Consider the following 22176-nt stretch of genomic DNA (forward strand, 5'->3'; position numbering starts at 1 on the left):
ATTACAATTTTAACTTTTTGCAAAATGCCCTATTACACTTCATATCAGCACAATGATGTCAAATTATAATCACAGAAGACTATGACTGACCTGGGTAGAAGAATATCCTCCAAGGTAGGTTCTCTGTTGACTTAACCATTTCATCACTGCTATCCCCTCAGCAACACGATTCTGAATTACATGTGACAAAAGGACATATGAGGCCACTTCTATATCTTTAGAGCTTGGTTGCCACCAATTAGGCAGAGTTTGGACCTGAGATTTCCAGAACCGCAAAGTACCTGTAATTGAATATTGTAATTAATACCTGCATATGTTGCACAATACAGGTATTAATTACATTTACCAAAACACTAACAATTATTATCAGGTCAACTCACAAATAAATCTGGTTTTCAGATCTTATCATATAAAAGCAAGGATGCCAAGCTATAGATAAATCTAATATAACTGATAAGATGATTGTGATTCATTAAGGGTTTTGTTTAAACATGATATGTTGGTAAAACTTTAAAAATATCCATGCACAGCTTTAATATTTTAAATGTAATATTGAGTCTCCTTGTACAACCACTTCATCAATGCTAGCTTATTGCATCATCATGCAAGCAGGCAGCAGAGTCGTCTTTATACCACTGATGTTTTCCATTCCACAGTAGATGTGTTCAAACCTTATAGAGATAGCCAAATGCAGTCATTAAGGGGCTTGTATTTTGTGTTTTCCAAATCCACCAGATGGTGCTCAGGTATATTCATTATCAACACATTTTAAAAGTTCCACAGGTTGGTTGGAAGAACATGAATTGTTAGGAGTCCAACACATTCGGCTAGCCTTAGGGATATAAATGTTATCAAAAGAGCCATGGTTTCTGATCATATCACCACACCACCTGTCCCATCATATATGGCCAATGCAGAACAGTCTTGCGTCTTCATTATTTAAGAACCTTTGTGTAGAAAACTGAATATACAGCCAAGCCTGTTCATCCCACCACATAGCATAGGGGACATTTTTAATCTAATATACATTTTAAAACATATACTATGACTATTTTACAAAAGCTAAAGTATTACTGTACAATTGTCCATAGGGATAGTAATTGCTCAAACTTTCCAGGATTCCCTACACGAAACAATTCATAATTGGTCCAAAAATGTAGACTGCCAGTGATGGATTAAGGCCTTCATCACTGATTTGACTCTGTATAGCAAGCAGACAGACAGTCACAAGCCGCAGCAGTAATCAGACCGGCTTCTATGTTTACACATCTGATAACATATGCACTCAAAGTCAGTCTTTATAAAAAGCTCTCTGTTAAATATCACTTGGATGTTTTCTACTGTCTGGTGTCTAGTTTGAGATGTACAAGGTGCAGAGGTTATGGTTCCCAGCGGTGGATCTGTGCAGCTGTTCATCATAACAGGTTGGACCATAATAAATGGGAATTCTAGAAAGGTTTTTCCTGAGCCCTGAGTAGCATCATCATTGGCGTCCAAAACGCCTCAGACACTATACATATCCGGCAACACAGTCTGCATGTTGCCAGATTATTTATTTCAGATAATGTACCAGTATCTAGCTCTTACAGATGGAGCAGCTCTCATTTGAGCTGCTCCTGGCGTTTCTATTGCCCTCCGCCGTCCTCCTATAGAAGGGGACGCTCGCGCACGAGATGCTCGCGCACCCCATTCTGTTAGAGGCTGTAGCAGCCCTCCGCCACCCTCTGCCGGTCTCCACGCAGCCCCAGCAGCTCCCCCAGCTTCAGGGAGACGGGCAGGGAAGCCGATCTCTACTGCCTTGCTGATGGGGATGCGCAAGTGAGTGAGACCCCGTCAGCTGATAGGCGCTACATCTGTATATCCCTATTAGCCCGAACGGAGCAAATTTTTAATTGCTCTGTTGGGTGCAATCTAATGGCACCCAGAGTACACAACACTTGAATTTCACCTAGAGGGGTGAGAAGTAGCGCTAACCTTTTATTGTATAGGATTTTTGGGGAGGACTATAGCTCTCCATTGACCACATTTATTATGCCATCATCTGTTATGTTGCCCCATGTCATGGGTTTAACCAGTTAATTGCTTATCAGTATAGGAGATCCTGGCTTTGCATCTGTGGACCACTATCTAACTGCTTACATTATTGTAAGCAGACTTCAGCTTGCTCCTGACTCCCATTATTATACTTGGCACTATTACTGTATATCAGACCTTAAGCTGTGGTCTTTACTAGTGCAACATTCTGCCTCTGAATTTTCTAGCACATCTCAGTCAGAATAAGAACATCAGGCTTCGGAGACCACATTTCCAAAACCAAGCGGGGCTATTCATCGGAACAAGGATTTTACTTTTCCTGGCAGCTGTCAGAACAGTGCATTTATTCTGATAGGTGCATAGTTCACATAAGGACATACAGCAGTTTAACACAAGGAATTAAATGTATACTGTTCCTTGGTAGGTTTCTGCAAAATGCTGTCATTTCTTTTACTAATCAGTTTTCAAAATATTACTTTGTAGTTCTAAATAGTTTATTACAATTATGAATATTAATGTAATACTATTTATAGTACTACACTTACTTTACATTCATAATTTCAAGTATACCCATACTCATACTGTACATCAATGCCATGTGCAATGTAACTAGGACGGACCAGAAGACTTTGCTGATTCTTCGCGACTTATATGCATTTTTGGCAAAATAAGTTACATAATGCTAACAGACTTGCACAGGGCCTGGTAACTCATCCACGCCAGGCATCACCAGCTGCATGACGAATTTAAGTTACATGTATGAGGACACATCTGTATTTGTCTCTTTGTAGCTGTAGTCAGTTGTCTACAGTTTATAAAATAGATGATATGGAGGGTTCTACAATTAAATGTGCTGCAGAAATAGGAACATAAGAAATAGCAGCAAACAAAAAAACATGAAATTCCTCACTGATTCTATTAATTTTTGAGAAGAGCATTGGAAATCTAAAGGTGCCCATACACGAGCCGATTGCGACGAATTGGGCCGTGAAATCGGCCCAAATCGGCTCAGTTTGATATCCCCTTAAGTCCGCTGCAAGGTCCAGTGGGCATCGGACCCGAGCAGGGGGTCGGACCTGCTGGCCTTCCAACCACCCAACTTGGGACCCCTTCCCATGCAGCGGGGGGTGGGCTATGGAGTCCGGTCAGCTGTTGTTGGTGGCGGGGGGATGGGCAGCAGGGTCCGTCCATGCGGCGGCTGGCACGCTGCTGGAGCTTGTAGTGGCATTTTGCCAGGCAGCGGGATGCGGCTGCTGAATATTTTGAAATGACTGGTCAGCCGTTGATTGGCTGAGACTCTCAGCCAATCAACAGCTGGCCAGTCATTTCAAAATATTCAGCAGCTGCATCCCACCACCCCGGCAAAATGCTGCTACAAGCTCCAGACATCAAAGTACTGTATATATACTTTGATGCCTGTATGGTAATATGCCTTATACAATTCATCTTATGTACAGTGTTGGTTAACAAAAATTGCAATATTGAATGTCCACAATTTTATTGTTCTTATATATATTTTTTTATATGGAATTCCATAACTTAAATACAGCTAATTAACTATTGATAAAATTGAATGTCAAATATACCATTCCAATTTTTAATACTCTTTTACAGACTGCGCTGGTACACTATAGAGTCACACATAGTATGACCATAATTACTTGCACAAAGTGCATGAAACCAAATACAGATATATGCCTGTACTGTATACCGAGTCATACTTATTTATGCGACTGCATCATCCTATAAACAAACTTGATTACATATGCACTTGCTCCAGTTCTTTCCTTGGTACAACTTAGGGATGTCTAAATGGATGCCGTGTGCACACACAAAGACCTCCTGACCTACGCAATGGTGGCTGTGAGCTCTGGGGTCTCTTAGTCACAGCCATCCATGCAGGGAACCTGCTTTCCCTCCACGGTCTCAATCCTGAGGAACGTGCTACTTGGACCATGTGTCATCCTGAGCCATCCCACCATCCTGGACCAGAAGCACATATAACTGCTTAGCATAGCATATTAATATCATGCTCTACTCCAGAGCTCATGAATCCTGTCTACATAGGAAAACTCAAGACAGGGTAAAATAACTTGAACTCTGTCCTAAATCTTCCTTTCAGCGAGGTTGAGCCTCAAATCCACCATCACCTTTCTTTACATGGAACTGGTTCATCAGACTCTTGACAATCCTTTACCTATACCCAAGATGGACTTACCTTAACTGTTCTCTACTGAAATATGCAAATGTAGAGAGCCGCATCTTGTGAGCCACACAACTTAATAAAAATGCAGGTTCTTGTGTATTTTGGCGGCACCCATCGCATAACATACCATAAGGCATACGATGGTATGCAATGCAACGCGATATCACGCGATGCTGTACAATGTCATACAATTTTAAAATTGTATGACATTGTACATGGCATACAATGCGATGCGACGCGATTAAAGATTGTATAAGCACCCTAATAGGTGCTTACAATGTGAAATGCACCCCCACGCCACCCCCCCCCCCACTATAAACGTGAACCCGAAGCGTGGCGAGCGCAGCGAGCCCGCGAGGGGCGGCGGTATGCGTCCTCCGACCTTTTCATATCCCCACTATCCACGTCAGCGTGGAGTTGAGAATAGAAAGTGTGGCGAGTGCAGCGACATACCGAGCCCCAAGCGTGGCGAGTGCAGCGAGCCCCACGAGGGGACGCGGATACCTGTGAAGGCCGCGAGGGGACTCCGATACCTGTGAAGGTATTCGCGTCCGCTCGGGCTCGGTGGCTCGCTGCGCTCGCCACACTTTCTATTCTCATCTCCACGCCGACATGGATAGTGGGGGTATGAAAAGGTCGGAGGACGCGTACCGCCGCCCCTCGCGGGCTCGCCACGCTTCGGGTTCACGTTTATAGTGGGGGGGTGGCGTGGGGGTGCATTTCACATTGTAAGCACCCATTAGGGTGCTTAAAAGCACCCTTTATGGTGCTTATACGATCTTTCATCGCATAGGGGGCAAAAATCGCGGCGCATCGCATGCCATTCGATGCGATATAAACATCGCGCGATGCACATCGGGGGCGCCGCTATAATACACAAGTACCAAAATGCATTACCCGACAGCCGGGCACTGAGTTGCGTACACAACTTACTGCACCAAATGAGCACTTTTAATGCAGGCTCAAAGAGTGTGGCTACAGCTGTACGTGTTTGTTTCTGGGTTGCTCCCTGATGTTAGGTTTATATTCCAATGGTGATGTTTTGGTGGTGTTGTTAAAACTATTTGTATATGCCCTTCCTCAACCACTTATTTTTATCTGATCTGATTGGTGGCACTCATAGATTTCATGGACCAATGCACTCTCTTTATACATGCTACCATAGAGTGAATGTAGCACTCTCATTGGTGGCTAGCTCCAGCCATTCACCAATCAGCATACTGGCACATCACCACTGTCTGACTGCAGACTAGAAATCAGAGAGAAAATGTTCCCTGGACACACTGTGTATAATTTACAGTTAGACCTGCCATGCAGCATTCTCCATCTGTCTCTCAAGAATCTATGGAGACCCCTGTCCCTCCCTCCGCGCAGCAAATGGCCCGGCGAATGTGTAACTCCCTAAGCCGTTTGGATCTGGGGGTTTGCACATGCGCAGAAATGCACACGCGCAAACCATGACCATTGGGGCATGGGCCGAATTGGGATCGGATTCGGATGCTACAAGCATGAGGATACATCTGTACCCTTTCCATACACGCATAGTATTTCAAGTTTGTGAGCAATTTGATAATAAACAAATATTCCTACATGAAACTCCATAGACCCTTTCACAGTAAATACCCCTCTATTACCGAAACTAGCAAACATTCATATGGTTTCATTTTCCTTTGTAAAACTGTATTTACTAATGATATATTCTATTTCACTACTTGACATCTACAGACAACGCGTACTCGAAGTGTAATAAAAAGGTCTCATTACCTGTGTGCTCTGCTCTATCATTTAGATGGTCTAGACCTTCTTTAGCTTTGTTCCTTCCAACCAATGACAGCGCATACGTCACAAGACTAAGGGTGTAGTTATCTGACATTACTTCATTCATTTGAGACTCCAAGTAATTCGTAGAAGCTGTTATTTGAGAAGAATTCTAGAGGGGTGAGAAACATTTGCTTTAAATCAAGAGTTCAAAACAAATCATAATCGCAAATATATTTAATTTATTCAGATAAATTTCATATTTTCTTTTTACTACAGTAGTTGTGAAATGTATTTCTCATCAGTATAAAATACATTTTCTGTGATGTAAAGCCAAAACCAGCATACAGTATAAAATGCATTATTTATAGTTATAAAAAGAACAATGACTTGGAGATTGTTATTTACCTTTGGAAACACATTAACCACTCTCTGAAGATGTTAGTTGAAACCAGTCTCTCTGAAGATAAAGTTAAATAGGCTTTACACTAACACCTCTTTCAGACCGCACTTATTACCGGGTAAAATGCCGGGTTTTTACCATTTCAAATCGGTAATATGTGCGGCGGGAAAGGTCCGTTTTAAATTTACTGGTTCCAGAAAACCGGTAATTCAAAGCGGTAAAAAAGCAGGGTCCTACCCGTTTCAGTGTCCCTGTATAATGTGATGGGACAAAACGGCATTGAAAAGGTAATACCCCTTTCAGACCGCACTTAAATGAGTAATAAACCATTTAAGATATGCAGTGTGAAAGGAGTTAAGGCTGTCTGACCCATTTTTAAAAACTTTTTAAATTACCGGGTGAATGCCGTTTTTGCGGTGTGAAAGCAGCATTAATGTTAGTGCTGTTTTAATATCTATACCTACATCCCACCGCTTTGTAAATATATCCCGTACAGGTTTTATCAGTCACTTTTCATTTTACATAACACAGTGAAAATGGTTAACCGTGATGAGCAGACATATAAAGTCTGCATGTTAGATATCACTACAACAATGTGCTGAGCATATGTTACACATGTCCTAGTGAAGTTGCTAAGCCAGAAATTGATTTACCTCCAAACACAAAGTAACTGCATTGACATCACTGAAGGACTAACTAACTGATTTTGGAATAAGCTCATACAGTTTTATACTGTTCAAATATTTTTATTGAAGAAAGATTGGATACACTTATAACAGTATAAAATATACAGAATTTGAGGAATGACTTTGTAGTATTATTATTAAAGCAAGCTGTATGTGGTAAGTATACCACAGACTTTTTTAGGACTGCTATCTACAGTATCAATCAACTGCAAGCTGACTAGTGGTAGCCCCATTGATATGTCAGTTTGTTACGGTGTTACTGTGATTGATGATCCGTTACTGCTCCATTTACCTTGTTTTATATACACTCTCAGCTCCTGGTCATTCCGCCCTCTTATTTATTTCCTCTTTCCTCCTTTTCTTCTCATTTAACTAAATACATGTCAATACGGATTTTATGTGATGCTGGACTCATCAACTTGATTGCATTCATAGGCGTGCGCAGGGGTTGCACAGACACACTCTAATGGTGTGTACACCCCAATGTTCACACACGTGCTGTCCTAATGGTGCCGGATTTGTGCGGAGGACCATGCCACTGCTCCGCACCCAGTGCACCCCATCAGCTCACACTGACATTCTTCTGCTAGCCGCTATCTGAGGGGCCGGCTCCAGGTGTTGAACTGCGACACCCCTGTGCACCTCCATACTGTTGGAGAACATCGTGTATCCCCATCCTCAGAGCCGAATTTCCCATTAGGCACGTGAGGCACGTGCCTAGGGGCGGCACATGTTTTGGGGCGGCACTTGGATGCCTGTGATAGTACTGTCAGCCCAAAATGTACCAATAACTGCAAAATATCCACTGTACTCTACTATATTCCATCTTAAATAGAGTGTAAATGGATAGGACATGCAGATACTGCCCCTATAAACTGTCCTACTTAGTAAACATTATTGTTGTGCCTAGGGGTGCCCTCATCCCTAAATCCGCCCCTTCCCATCCTGACAGTGCTTACTCATCCTGCCTTGCTCCCAGGCACTGAGGGAAAACCAGTTTTTTCTGCCCATGTCTGCCTCTTGCTCCTGCTCTCCCATCTGCTGTTGTTGTCTTCCACAGCACCTGTCAGAGACTGTGCTACCCCACAAGGCCACCGCAATGTTTTAATAAAAGGTCAGTCAGGCCAGCAACTACTCCAGTGGCTCCTAATGCTGCCCCCACCTGCAGCATGTGGGGGGCTGGGAAAAGGGGGAGGCAGAAAGTTAAAAGTTAAAATATTATTGTTGGAAATGTAGCATGTAAGTAAGGGGGTGTATTATGTAGTATAGTGGTATATTGCAGCTTGTAGCAGGATATAGTGTAGCATATATGGGGAATGTAGTGTAGCATTTAGTGTAGTGGTATAGCACAGCATGTAGTGATGTAGTGCAGGGGCCATGTGACTGAGATGATTGGCTCAACAGACGGCACTGCAATTCAAATGGCTGAGGGCCACTGGAGGCCCTGTAGCTGAAACTTTGTAAGTGCAGGGGGTACAGGCATGGTGTCTCCCCTGACAATTGGGTGCGGAGAGCACCCTGCTAGTCAGTGCTCCAGTGGCCAGCCGCAGCGGTGGAAGTAGCCCCAGAGTGGTGAGTACACTGGGTCACATTCATTGTAAAAGGCAATGGTGGGGGCATTAAATGAAAAGGGAAATTATCGGGGCACTGGTGGTGCATTACGTTTTGTGGCATAATATAAATAGTCATTATGGTGTGTGGAATAATGTATGACAATGTGTAGTGGGCATTACGGTATATAGCATAATGTGTAATGGCACAGTGTGTCCAAGGGGCTCTAGCTGGCGCAGTGTGCATAATGGACTGTGTGGTGTAATGTAAATTGGTACTAATATGTGACCATGCCCTTCCCTATGAAGTCATGCCCTAAATTTTTGCCAGGTTGTTTTGTTGGTCTCCGCCGGACCACCCCTTTCACACAGCAATTTTTTTTTTCAGGTCAAGCATTTCTCTTTGCTTTTCTATGTGAAAGATAATATATGAATGCTTGGGTTTAATTATAATAAGAAGTGGATTTCTGAATGACTAATGGAGCCTACACACACAGCAATATTGCTGAGCGTTCTCAACGATGCTAGATTGCTCCGAACGCTCAGCAAGATTGCTCAGTACACAACGCTGTGCCAGCGTTGTGTGCTGAGCGATCTGTCAGGGCCATTGTTCTCTGCTGAGAAAACTGTCCCTGACCCTGTCAATTAACTAGATTAAGCCAGCATGCTGGATATTAATTGCCAGGGCAATAGCGAAGCACGGGGGCCGCGCAACGATATCGCTATGCTCCTACACACGTAGCAATGTAGCAGCATTTTCTAAGCAATCTAGTGAGATTGCTTAGAAAATGCCTGGGGATTGCTACGTGTGTAGGCCCCATAAGATAAAATCACACCCTGACTGATTCTAGACACCGTTGCGCACAGCTAGAAATGTTTTTACTGAGGTGCACACCCTAATGTAATGAGCTGTGCATGCCTATGATTGCAATTGTATTGATACATATTGTTATGTTATGTTCTTTTTGATATGTCTGATGATGTCGGCTCATTTGCTTTTGTATCTATGTGTATATATATTACTTTCAAAATACATTTTTTTTAAATTCGAAGATCGGCAATAAAATATCAATGCCATGCTGCACATGGGCATCGTGGCATTCTTGTTTTTAATATTATCTTAAAGTTTGAAAAAGCAGGTACTGTATATTATGCACATTTTCACATGCTGCAAATTAATAAAGCTGCCAAAACTTAAACAAATAAAGATTGATAGGACCAAATAAATCCAAATGAATTCTTATATAATATAAATGTGGCTTTGATTTATAGAGTTATGCAAAAATACGCACCAGATGAGATTTATAATAAGGATTTTACTTCTGCTGATCAATTTTGCTGCAGATGCACTTAACATTGACAATGTGTAGTGAGTGGCCGACACAATTCAGCTTCCCAGCAAGTCCCGGACATTACTATGCAACTGGGACGCAGAGTCAATCTGGCGCACTGCACAATGGTTGCACCGTTGGTTGCTGGGTAACTGGGATGCCGAGCAGCTGCAGGGAACTCTGGGCAGCTGTTTCTTAGCAGCTAAAGTAGGATACTGGATATAAGTGCAGCACTACGGCTGTATGAAAAATAATTCATTAGGGCAGGGGTTCCCAAACTCTTTTGAATCATGGCACCCTACAATTTCACAGGGTTTGAGAACCACTGCATTAGAGAATCTTCACTCTCTATCTTATATGGTTAGTGCTTGTTACTAATAAAAGGCAGACAGCCTGGCACCACATTGCCGGTTATATTGCTTATACTTCCGTGTAAGTTGCTGGTATTTATTTTGGAATCCAGAACCTCAGTCAACCTTCCTGCAAAAGACCTGCCATGTCTGTGAACCCAGAGACTCCAGTCATGATTGTACCATTGTCCATGCCTGATATTTGTAATCAGTGTTGGTTAATACCCACTGCCATTTAAAGTATGTTCCATCTCTTGTGTAATACCATCTGTAAGCTGTTATAACCCTGTGTCCCTGTGATTATGTACTCTGCCTTTCACCGTGTCTCTTTGCCTAGTGAAAATCTTGTTCATATTATGTCAGCCAATTATGAGGTTCTCTACTGTCAATTGCATAAGTCCTTACTGCCTGAAGATTTGAGACCTGGTGGCATCCTAAGTACCCCTACTGCCTGAAGGTTTAAGACCTGGTGGAATCCTAAGTATAGCTGTATGTATAAAAAAAAGCAATGGGTGGTTGTTATAGGCAGAAGACCGTCCATCATGGTTCTATGGGGTTTTATGAATTTGCACAACAATTACATAACACATTGCTGCCTGATTAAGATGCCATTCAATTATATGAACAGCTTCTATTTTGCTCAGAAGGTACTTGCAAAAGTATGCTAATAGCTCAGCCATCATCTTATGCACAGAGATGCCCCCTGTTGGCATCTAACTTTTGCTTGTCACATAATCCAGCAGGAATCCAGAGAGAATGCACATCGGTCCCTCCAGCGGACCTCTGAGCAACCCTATTCTGTGTCAGAGCAGCTCTCCTAATACGCAGGGACCTCTCCAGCTGTGAATGAATTTGTATTGGCTGACTAGTTAATGCCCTGAAAATTATCCCAACATGCATGCATTTTATGAAACCACTCCACCTGTTACCTCCCCAAATGCTGACTGCTTGTCGCTCACCATGTAGATAAATTGCTAATCAAATGCAGCATGCATGCAGTGTGGTTTTGGTGCATGCATAGTGGCCAAAAATCTTCATTACATCCAACATCGACAACCCATTGGAGATGCAGAAACCACCAACATATTACAAATAACTGTTAAAACGTACACAGATTATATCGTCTTTACATAACCTTGTTATGCTGTAGGAATATGATAATGATAAGCATAATGGGCCTGATTCCATAGCAGTTGACAACACAAGTGAAACAGCCACCACAGGTAACAGAGATGCTCAGCAACTGAAACACAGCTGTGAGGACATTGACTCATAAAAGCTCCTGGAGCTTTGACGCTGGTACCATGTTTTATGCATACAAGATCATAGTCACATGACAAGACATGCCTGAAAACATGTGTGCATGAAGCCACGATGCATGTGCATGCACAATCTACCGACAATTGCTCTGTTTTGAAACCATCAAAGTTGCAACCGCATCTAAATCAGGCCCTAAATGTTTTAAAATGTGTCTTAATTTAATGACTCTAATTCTAGAGTTCATCTGCAGACCAGAAATAAAGAAGTGATCCCTGGAACAATGCCTATTTTATATGTTCCCTTGTTTGAGATCCAGGAACTAGGTTCTTGCAGATTTCAGTAACAGCAAATAGCGTGGAGCCACTGCTGGTGGGAGCAACTGATATTTATTCCAGTTCCCATGAGATAACAGGGTATGTTACAGGGGAGTTTTAAGATAGGAAGAGGCTTATGTACCACCTACCTTGTCCGTGCCCCCTCATCTCTACCAGCCCCACTGGGGCTCAGGCTCAAATGCGCATGGGCAGATCTTCGGGACTGATGGTCAGACAGGGAGCAATGACATATGGAGATGATAGCAACTCCGACCACAGCTGAATTAGGCCCCTTGTGTATATGCCATGGCCTTGTGACAGTTTTTAATATCAGAATCAAAGTACTTTCCTTTTTTGTTTTTGTAACGTTTCAGAGCAATTTTGATCCCCAGTGTTTATATATAACATTTGCCAACCAGGTTTACAGCTCTACTTCGAAGAAATAGACTAGGCTATTTAGAATACTCTTTTCTCCTGATCAATGTTACAAGAAAACATACAAAAATTCCGTGAAATCATAGAGAATGTGGTTACATTTTATTGGTATTTTCCTACATAATAGTATTGCCTTTATAAGGTATCCAGAATTCATGACTTGTCTGGATCAACACTGTTCAGACAAACCATTACTAAGTGGGGTGTTTTCCAATTCACCATTTTATAGGTAGTATTTTTAATTTAAATGTCATTTCTGTTTCAAAACTGTTATAAAATTACATCACTGGAGAAAATCCACACATAAATCGTACTATTATGACATATACCACATGGTAGAAAGCAGATGATTCAGAATATTTTTTGTTGGCCATCAAAGTGGAGGAATCCCCTGGAAATATGTTTTTATGACCTAAGAATTACTGTAAGGTTGGCATACATCAATTACTGAGCATGCACAAAAAATGTAAGAAGTTGCTTTGCATATGGACTACAGGGGAAAAAACACTGTTCATTGCGTTAATGCATTTAAATTAACCCTTAGCTGGCGATCACCAGCTAAGGGAATCTGGCAATTCCCAGCGCTGGCTGAGAGGTGCTCCATCTGTACATATGGATGGACCGGCAGTAGGGATGCCAGCATTCAGAATACCAACGCCAGCATCCCAAAGGGATTCTCGACAGGGGTCATGTAAGTCAGTCGGGATTCCAGCATCGGCATCCTCACTAGTCGGGATGCTGCCGTTGTTATTGTAAACACCAGCATACCCACTGAAGCATCCCATCTATGAATGATACCTAATCTATATTTGCTGCAGCCCCACATATGAAAATAGATCCCGTATATTAAAGTATTGCAGTAGTATTCCACATATACTAGCACACATATTACATTTAACAGTACAATAAATATGTTTTTTTTTTTTTACATTGTACAAATTGCCCTTATCTTTACAGCAACCTGACCTCCTTAGTTTAGTTAGCACTTTTCTAGCTCAGTAGAGGGGACATCAGTTGATCAAAGGAGGTGAGAAATTGGAAGCGTCTTTTACATGGGGACCCTTACAAAATTCTAAACTATATAAACTTAAACAAATTTATGGCAGATAAAAACCTCTTGGCCCCATCTAGTCTACCACTTTTTATTTTATCCTTTTGGTAAATTCAACCATATTTGTTTCTTAGATCTATGCAATAATATTCTCATTCTCATACCAATCATGTTTAAAATCATTCTCTGCTACCTCTGATAGGAGTGGGACTTATTGTTCCACAGTCAAACCCAAAACTAAATGTAATTTTTTTTAACACTTTCATTACTGTCAACCTGGCACTCCCACTCCTCCCAGGGACCCTGGCCAGGGCTGACCAGTAACTTGTACAATATGCATGAGATCCAGATGAGATTTTGACTATATAGTCAAAATATCATCTGGATCTCATGCAGATTGCATGGCTTTTATCCCTTGCGCTCCAGATGCAATCTCGATGCGCGCTCCCGTATCGCAGCCAGAAAGTCTTGGCTGCATAGAATATATAGTGCAGATCTGCTATATATATATTACTATATTGCTATATTACAATTTAGACTATCTGCATACAATATATACATTTAGACTATCAGCATACAATTTAGACTATATAGTGCAGATCTACACTATATAGTCTATGCAGCCAAGACTTTCTGGCTGCGATACGGGAGCGCGCATCGAGATCGCATCTGGATTGAAAGGGATAAAACCCATACAATCTGCATGAGATCCAGATGAGATTTTGACTATATATACAAGTGTGTACACAGCATAAATTGTAATATAGTCTAAATTGTACAAGTGTAAGGCATGACCATGTGATGGCCAGAAACCAACATAAATGTTTCCCCCTATTAACTGTTTGCAAAAATACATAGTACCCCTACATCTTTTGACCCCCATATTTTTGGAATCAAGACCGATCCAAGAGACCGGTGCTGGTTTTAAAAGGAAGGAGGGAAACCCTAGGCAATGCTTTCCCCATACTTTTGGAACCAGGACCATCTCAAAGAGCCCAGGACTGGTTATTTTTTTCAACTATTTGTACACTTTTTCGAGAGAGAAGCATGCACAAATCTTATTGATCTGTGCAATCTTCTGTCAAAATCACCATACAGAAGCTGGTCTATTTCTGGGCAATTGTTTACTCATGTTAGGTGTGCAATTAAAAAAAAAAAACACCCTTTTACATTTGCAACTTTGCATTGGATAACATCTGGATGTGATTTTGATGTGCAATTTTTTTTTGCTATGGTAAAAATGTGCGACTTTTGCTGCAATCGTACCCTATTACATTTTACAATTTTCATTAAATGTGTGATTTTTACAGTTTTTGACACAAAAAAATAGCACATTTACAAAAATCACACATTAGATTTGGCCCATAGTGTCCACAATCATACATATGCTTTTCTGACTTTAGTAAAATGTTATACATATTGCAAATACTATATTCATACTGTAAATTTAAGCATTCTATATAAAAAAAACACTACACATGTGATTTCTTACCAGGAGTCCAGGATATTCAATGAGAGCAGTCATTACATATGCAGTCAAAGTAACCGGACTATAAATTCCTCCTTGCAGTCGACTGCTTATTACTCTTCCAGGTTCCCAAAATTCACCATTTTTCTTCTGATGCCTTAGAAGCCATGTAAGAGTATCATGAAGCACTACAGGGTCCACTAATATAAACTGGCGTGCTTTTAGAAAACAACTCAGAACAAAGGCAGACAACCTAAATTAATAGAAAAACAAAGATAAAGAAAATAGTTGAGCCAATTAATATGCTTAGTACTTTAAACTATAAGTACCTATGTGGACTAAATACTTAAATAACATGTATTAACATTATAACATTATAAATACACATTTTTATTACAAAATCTGATTTTAATTTTTAATACAAAAGTTATGTTTTTTGGAGATGATGCAGCAATCGTTTTAAGATTAACAATGTACATCAAGCCCATCAAGTTAATCACTTTCATATAAACACTATGCTGAATGGACAGTGGCAAGACATTGACCGGGAGGCTCATGGAAACCGGGTGCAGCTCCTAGCCCACCCAGAATGGTAGACAAGTATTCAGGAGCCAGCAGCAACCCCCCACGTCAATGCCCCTGAGCAGTCGTCCTCAAAACTAGATGGTCATCCTAGCACCCCTACCCCTGCTTTCCAATACCGGTAATCTGACAACCACACCCCTGCACAGCCCACATACCAGGGATGATGCAAACATCTGTATTTCCGAATTGGCTTTCTATAATATTAGAAACATTGACTTTCTTATTCATTATTATTCACTATTCATTAACCTTTCTAGGGTGTTCGGGTCTTTTTTGACCCATATCAAATTTACACTTAGGTATATGCTCCATTGCAACACCCTAGGATGGTTGATATTGTTTGAATCTCTGCATGTACTGAATAAATACTGGTGAATGTCAATTTATGATATACTTTAATACACTATTGAAGGTATTCAATATGGGATTCCAACAGTTGGAAACCCAGACCGTTTTCATTTCTCTCGACTGCAACACGACTGTCGGATCTCAATGTTCTGACTTTCGAGCGTCGGAAAGTCTGAGGATTGTCGAAAATGGCTGCGAATTCCACAATCCACAGTCATTTCTGGATCTGTTTTGTCGGAAACTGCCTTCAATGCTGGCAGAAATATTGTCCGGGATTGAATACCCCCTATGTGTCCTTTTGCTTTCACATAGATTTTGAAATGAACATGTGTATTATTTATGAAGGCTGTCCAACAAAATATTGTGTACTGTGGCAAAAGGGGCAGTGTGCTACAAAGGAGCCAGGGTGTTTAGCTATTCAGCATTTGAATAGCACTTGAAGGATAGGATTTGTGATTTACCTGTCTGTTAGTTTCACTGTGCCTCTCACTGCAATTTGTCAGACTGACTGGTCAATTCAGAACATCTGTGAAAGCCTATATTTGAAAGGCGGGAAAGGGTGTGGTTTGCCTGTCAATCAGTGAGGGGAAGGAGAATATTGGGTTATATAAATCCTCTTTAGGCCATTTGTCTTTGATGACTGATACCAGATAGTGGCCAGTGACTAGAGAGTAGGTCTTGCTAGTAAGCAACAAGGCTGTGAACATTCTACTCTGGAAAAATTACTGTTCTGTAGTCATCCTAAAAGAAATAAAACAGTGTGACGAAGGCTAGACAGTGCGTCTAGCTATATCCACTATAAGGCTACTTTCACACAGTATACATACTGTATATATATATATATATATATATAGTAGATGAAGGAAGAAGCGGCACTCACGAGACTTGTCTTTAGGTGATAAAACAACAGCTTTATTCCAACATGTTTCGAGATATCCTCTCGTCGTCAGGGAACAACCATACTGAATACACAAGTGGTTTATAAAGGACATAAGACACACCTTCACCAATTAACACAGCACCTGAGCATTAACCCTATCACGTCAGCTCACCTGAGTAATCACAGGCAAGCAGGCGCTTCCAAGGGTTGCTGCATGAAAGTGCATGACGATGTACTTGGTACAATCAATTAGTGCACAAACATTATTGTTGCATACAGAGTGAAAAGTAATTTAGAAAAAATATAACAAATTCATAAAACATACATTTTTATAAAAAAAGTTTTTAAGAATTTTTTTAAAAAAAAGAAGGTATACACCTGCAGGATAGGGGACCGATACATAGAAATCCACCATCGATGTTTTTATCGATAAATCAATAGCACAGAATATCAATTTAATGATATCCCTAGGTTAGGAACTTAGAACATTAATCCAACCCGTGACAGTTCTATAATACTGTATATGGTGTGTAAAGTTTATCTTAGCCCGATACAATTTACAAAAAGCAATGTAGACTCAATTTTTCATTGAGCCCCTTTGGAGACAATGTCTCCAATTTAGCGATCCATCTACATTCAAGTTGTAAAAGTATTTTACCCCTGTTACCCCCTCTACTTAGTGGGGGCACATGGTCAATTAACTTGGTACGTAAACTGGCTACTGAGTGGCCAGCCGTGGCACAATGTCGCGCCACCGGCTGGTCACTAGTGCCAGTTTGGATGGCAGACCTTATTGCCTTCCTGTGGTTTGCCATTCTTTCCCTTAGTGTGGTCTCAGTTTTTCCCACATAAAGGAATCCACAGGGACAAAAAATTACATATATAACGAATTTAGTCGTACAGGTTATAACATGTCTAATGGGTAGTTTTTTACCACTATAAGGGTGTACTATGTGGTCACCTGTCAACAGGGAGTTACAAGTGGTACAGCTTAAACAGCGATAGCATCCATTTGGCTTAGTTAGAAAATTAGCAGGCATAACAGGTTTTAGCAAATCTGTCACATCAAGTTTCACTAGTGAATCCCTAAGGTTGCGTCCTCTGGAATAAGCCGGCATCAAGCGGGTACCTAGCAAACCTGGTAGATTTTTATCTGTGTTAACCACTGGCCACATTTTTTTGACATGTTTGTTGATGGAAGTACTCGAGGTATTAAACCTATTAATCCATGGAATGATTTTTCCACTTTTTTTAGTTGCTGATTTCCCTGCTAGACATGTTTCTCTGGACATATTCATTATTCGGTTTTTGGCCAGTTTAAGATCTTTGAGGTTATAACCTCGTTGTACAAAACGTATAATCATGTCATCTAGAGCTTTTAATGTGTCTACCGGGTCACTGGTGATTCTCCTCACTCGGAGCATCTGAGAAAAGGGAAGACCGCGTCTTAAAGGTAATAGGTGACAACTGTCATGTGTTAAGATGGAATTACGGTCAGTCTCTTTGATGTAAATTCTCGTCACCAGGGACCTATCCACAACGTTAAGGCTGACATCTAAAAAATGAATTGTGGAGTGACTTAGATTGGTGGTGAATTTGACCACATGATTAGAGGCGTTGTGTTTATCAAAAATATCTGTCAAAGCAGATTCAGGCCCTGACCAAACAATTAGTAGGTCGTCAATAAATCGTACATAGATTTTTAAATCTGGATCTTGAATTATAGAATCGAACAATAGGGTCTCTACAAACCACATAAAGGTATTAGCGTACGATGGAGCCACTGAGGACCCCATCGCACACCCCGATACCTGCAGGAAGAACTGTGCATTAAAATAGAAGTAATTTTTAGTCAACACTAAATTAAGTAATGCGAGGAACAGTTTAGTGGGTGGACCGACATATAAAGGATTATCTACAATCATTTTTGCCACCGCCTGCATACCTAACTCGTGTGGAATACAGGTATACAGGCTGGTGACATCAGCACTGCACAAAATAATACTATCATCCACAGGGCCAATGTTAGATAATTTTTTCAGCAAATCATTGGTATCTTGTATATAAGATGGAATGGCTTGTACACAAGGATTTAACACGCTGTCCAGGTACACAGAAATGGGCTGGAACAGGGACCCCCTGGCAGAGATGATGGGTCTGCCAGGAGAGTCCTCCAGCCGTTTGTGCACCTTGGGCAGCGTGTAAAACAACGGCACAATGGGATAATCCACCATCAGATATCGTAACAAATCTTTGTGGATATCCCCCTGTTGAACAGCATTAGCTAACAATGTGTCAAGCTCCTTCTTGTAATCCTTAGTAGGATCACTGCCAAGAAGGGCATAGACTTTGGTGTCATAAAGTTGTCTATAACATTCTTTCACATATGCATCAACAGGTTGTACGACAATAGCTCCTCCTTTGTCTGCTGAACGCACTACTACATCTTTACGAGCTTGTAATAATTTTAATGCAGTTTTCTCATCAACAAACAAATTAGAGTGATTAAACATATCTGATTGCACAGTATCAGGAGCAGATAATAACAATCTAGAAAATGTCTTTAACGTGGGGGAGTTAGTTGGGGGATCAAAGGTAGAGGCAGCAGCCAACTTACGTAACGCCGGTGGTATGGCAGTCCCATTATCTGGTAAGTCACGATTACCAAAAAAGTCCTTTAAGCGCAAGGATCGGTTGAAACGGTGGGCATCTACTTGCCACTGAAAAGGGTCATGGTGTAGAGATGGCACAAACGTAAGTCCCTTGGATAATACACTTAGTTCCGTAGCTGTAAGGGGAACCTCCGAAAGGTTAAAGACTAGGCACTCTTTTTCTTCCTTGAATAAGTGCGCCCGCTGCCTCTGGTTTTGCCCGCCGCGCCTCGTCCTTTTGGGGCGGCTGGGGCTATCGGGGGGGTGGCTGTGCTCCTGGTGCGCACTCCCAAAGGGATGTTCTCTCCGCCGATGGTTGATTGATGGGAATCTGTTTCGCTTGCTGAAGTGTTGGAGTCATTATATCTGCGATGACCCCCTCGGCGAAACCGTTGGCGTGGATTGAACTCCTTTGGGCGGTGAGGATTTAACCACTGATACACCATGTTGTTATCGTAATCAAGTTGTACCTTGCGTTGTTTCTCTTTTTTAAACTTGATAAGTTCTTTGGTGTACTGCTCAATGTCTTTTTCAATCTTATCAATCCAGTTGGTACTGGTATCACTTATGAGCATGGGTTTTTTATCCTTCACAAACACTTCAAGCTTTGAGCGTACTAGAGCCAATTCCCTTGCCGACTCCTCGATTACAAGGATTAACAAGTCCATGGAACATTTATTTAATATTCCAATCCATTTCTTGCAAAATGGAGCACTATGGCGTCCAATCGTGGGCGTGTTCCGTACACGGAACCCTCGTGGGATATGTTTATCCCTATGATAGTCAGATAGGGTAATGCCGTGATATAAATAATCAGTTTCACGTTTTCTCAGGTGCAGCCATTCCTTAAACAGGTCGCCACTCTCAGGGTTGAATTGGTCATCACGTAACGACCTAGTGAAGCGTGTTTTTTCTGCTTCAACATCAGAGTAGCTAAAACAGTCACATGAGTCCAGGTTAGAAAACGAAAACTCAGGATCTGTGCCCTCCGCCATGGTGGGAATTGAATCAGTCCTTTCCCGATGTAACCACTCCAGCAGGGTAACCAGGTAAAAGCGTGTCCCTCTGTCGACTGTAGTAAGGTGAGGACGGGTGCCTTGTAGATCACACTATCCGCAGACAGTATGGTATATGCACAGTTCAGTAGTACCGGCACTCCTTGGATCAATCACCAACGTTTGTGCTCAGGTGCCTTCTTAGAACGTGAAGTTCAATGTAGTAGATGAAGGAAGAAGCGGCACTCACGAGACTTGTCTTTAGGTGATAAAACAACAGCTTTATTCCAACATGTTTCGAGATATCCTCTCGTCGTCAGGGAACAACCATACTGAATACACAAGTGGTTTATAAAGGACATAAGACACACCTTCACCAATTAACACAGCACCTGAGCATTAACCCTATCACGTCAGCTCACCTGAGTAATCACAGGCAAGCAGGCGCTTCCAAGGGTTGCTGCATGAAAGTGCATGACGATGTACTTGGTACAATCAATTAGTGCACAAACATTATTGTTGCATACAGAGTGAAAAGTAATTTAGAAAAAATATAACAAATTCATAAAACATACATTTTTATAAAAAAAGTTTTTAAGAATTTTTTTAAAAAAAAGAAGGTATACACCTGCAGGATAGGGGACCGATACATAGAAATCCACCATCGATGTTTTTATCGATAAATCAATAGCACAGAATATCAATTTAATGATATCCCTAGGTTAGGAACTTAGAACATTAATCCAACCCGTGACAGTTCTATAATACTGTATATGGTGTGTAAAGTTTATCTTAGCCCGATACAATTTACAAAAAGCAATGTAGACTCAATTTTTCATTGAGCCCCTTTGGAGACAATGTCTCCAATTTAGCGATGTATGCAACAATAATGTTTGTGCACTAATTGATTGTACCAAGTACATCGTCATGCACTTTCATGCAGCAACCCTTGGAAGCGCCTTCTTGCCTGTGATTACTCAGGTGAGCTGATGTGATAGGGTTAATGCTCAGGTGCTGTGTTAATTGGTGAAGGTGTGTCTTATGTCCTTTATAAACCACTTGTGTATTCAGTATGGTTGTTCCCTGACGACGAGAGGATATCTCGAAACATGTTGGAATAAAGCTGTTGTTTTATCACCTAAAGACAAGTCTCGTGAGTGCCGCTTCTTCCTTCATCTACTACATTGAACTTCACGTTCTAAGAAGGCACCTGAGCACAAACGTTGGTGATTGATCCAAGGAGTGCCGGTACTACTGAACTGTGCATATACCATACTGTCTGCGGATAGTGTGATCTACAAGGCACCCGTCCTCACCTTACTACAGTCGACAGAGGGACACGCTTTTACCTGGTTACCCTGCTGGAGTGGTTACATCGGGAAAGGACTGATTCAATTCCCACCATGGCGGAGGGCACAGATCCTGAGTTTTCGTTTTCTAACCTGGACTCATGTGACTGTTTTAGCTACTCTGATGTTGAAGCAGAAAAAACACGCTTCACTAGGTCGTTACGTGATGACCAATTCAACCCTGAGAGTGGCGACCTGTTTAAGGAATGGCTGCACCTGAGAAAACGTGAAACTGATTATTTATATCACGGCATTACCCTATCTGACTATCATAGGGATAAACATATCCCACGAGGGTTCCGTGTACGGAACACGCCCACGATTGGACGCCATAGTGCTCCATTTTGCAAGAAATGGATTGGAATATTAAATAAATGTTCCATGGACTTGTTAATCCTTGTAATCGAGGAGTCGGCAAGGGAATTGGCTCTAGTACGCTCAAAGCTTGAAGTGTTTGTGAAGGATAAAAAACCCATGCTCATAAGTGATACCAGTACCAACTGGATTGATAAGATTGAAAAA

General features: G+C 41.4%; 1 protein-coding gene across 4 annotated transcripts in view; it reads right to left on the minus strand.

The window, feature by feature from the left end:
* LOC146064098 (CD109 antigen-like) overlaps window positions 1-22176 on the minus strand; it is a 216304-nt gene that overhangs the window by 35656 nt on the left and 158472 nt on the right. For all 4 annotated transcript variants that reach the window (XM_083177197.1, XM_083177198.1, XM_083177196.1 and 1 more), the window contains 3 exons: window positions 14871-15099; window positions 6005-6170; window positions 91-281 (listed from right to left, as the gene is read on the minus strand). In XM_083177197.1, the coding sequence (XP_083033323.1) occupies window positions 91-281; window positions 6005-6170; window positions 14871-15099 (586 nt within the window). The remainder of the gene's footprint in view (window positions 1-90; window positions 282-6004; window positions 6171-14870; window positions 15100-22176) is intronic.

Source organism: Crinia signifera, chromosome 3 (assembly GCF_055691185.1).
Source record: "Crinia signifera chromosome 3, ASM5569118v1, whole genome shotgun sequence".
In the NCBI taxonomy this organism is placed as follows: domain Eukaryota; kingdom Metazoa; phylum Chordata; class Amphibia; order Anura; family Myobatrachidae; genus Crinia; species Crinia signifera.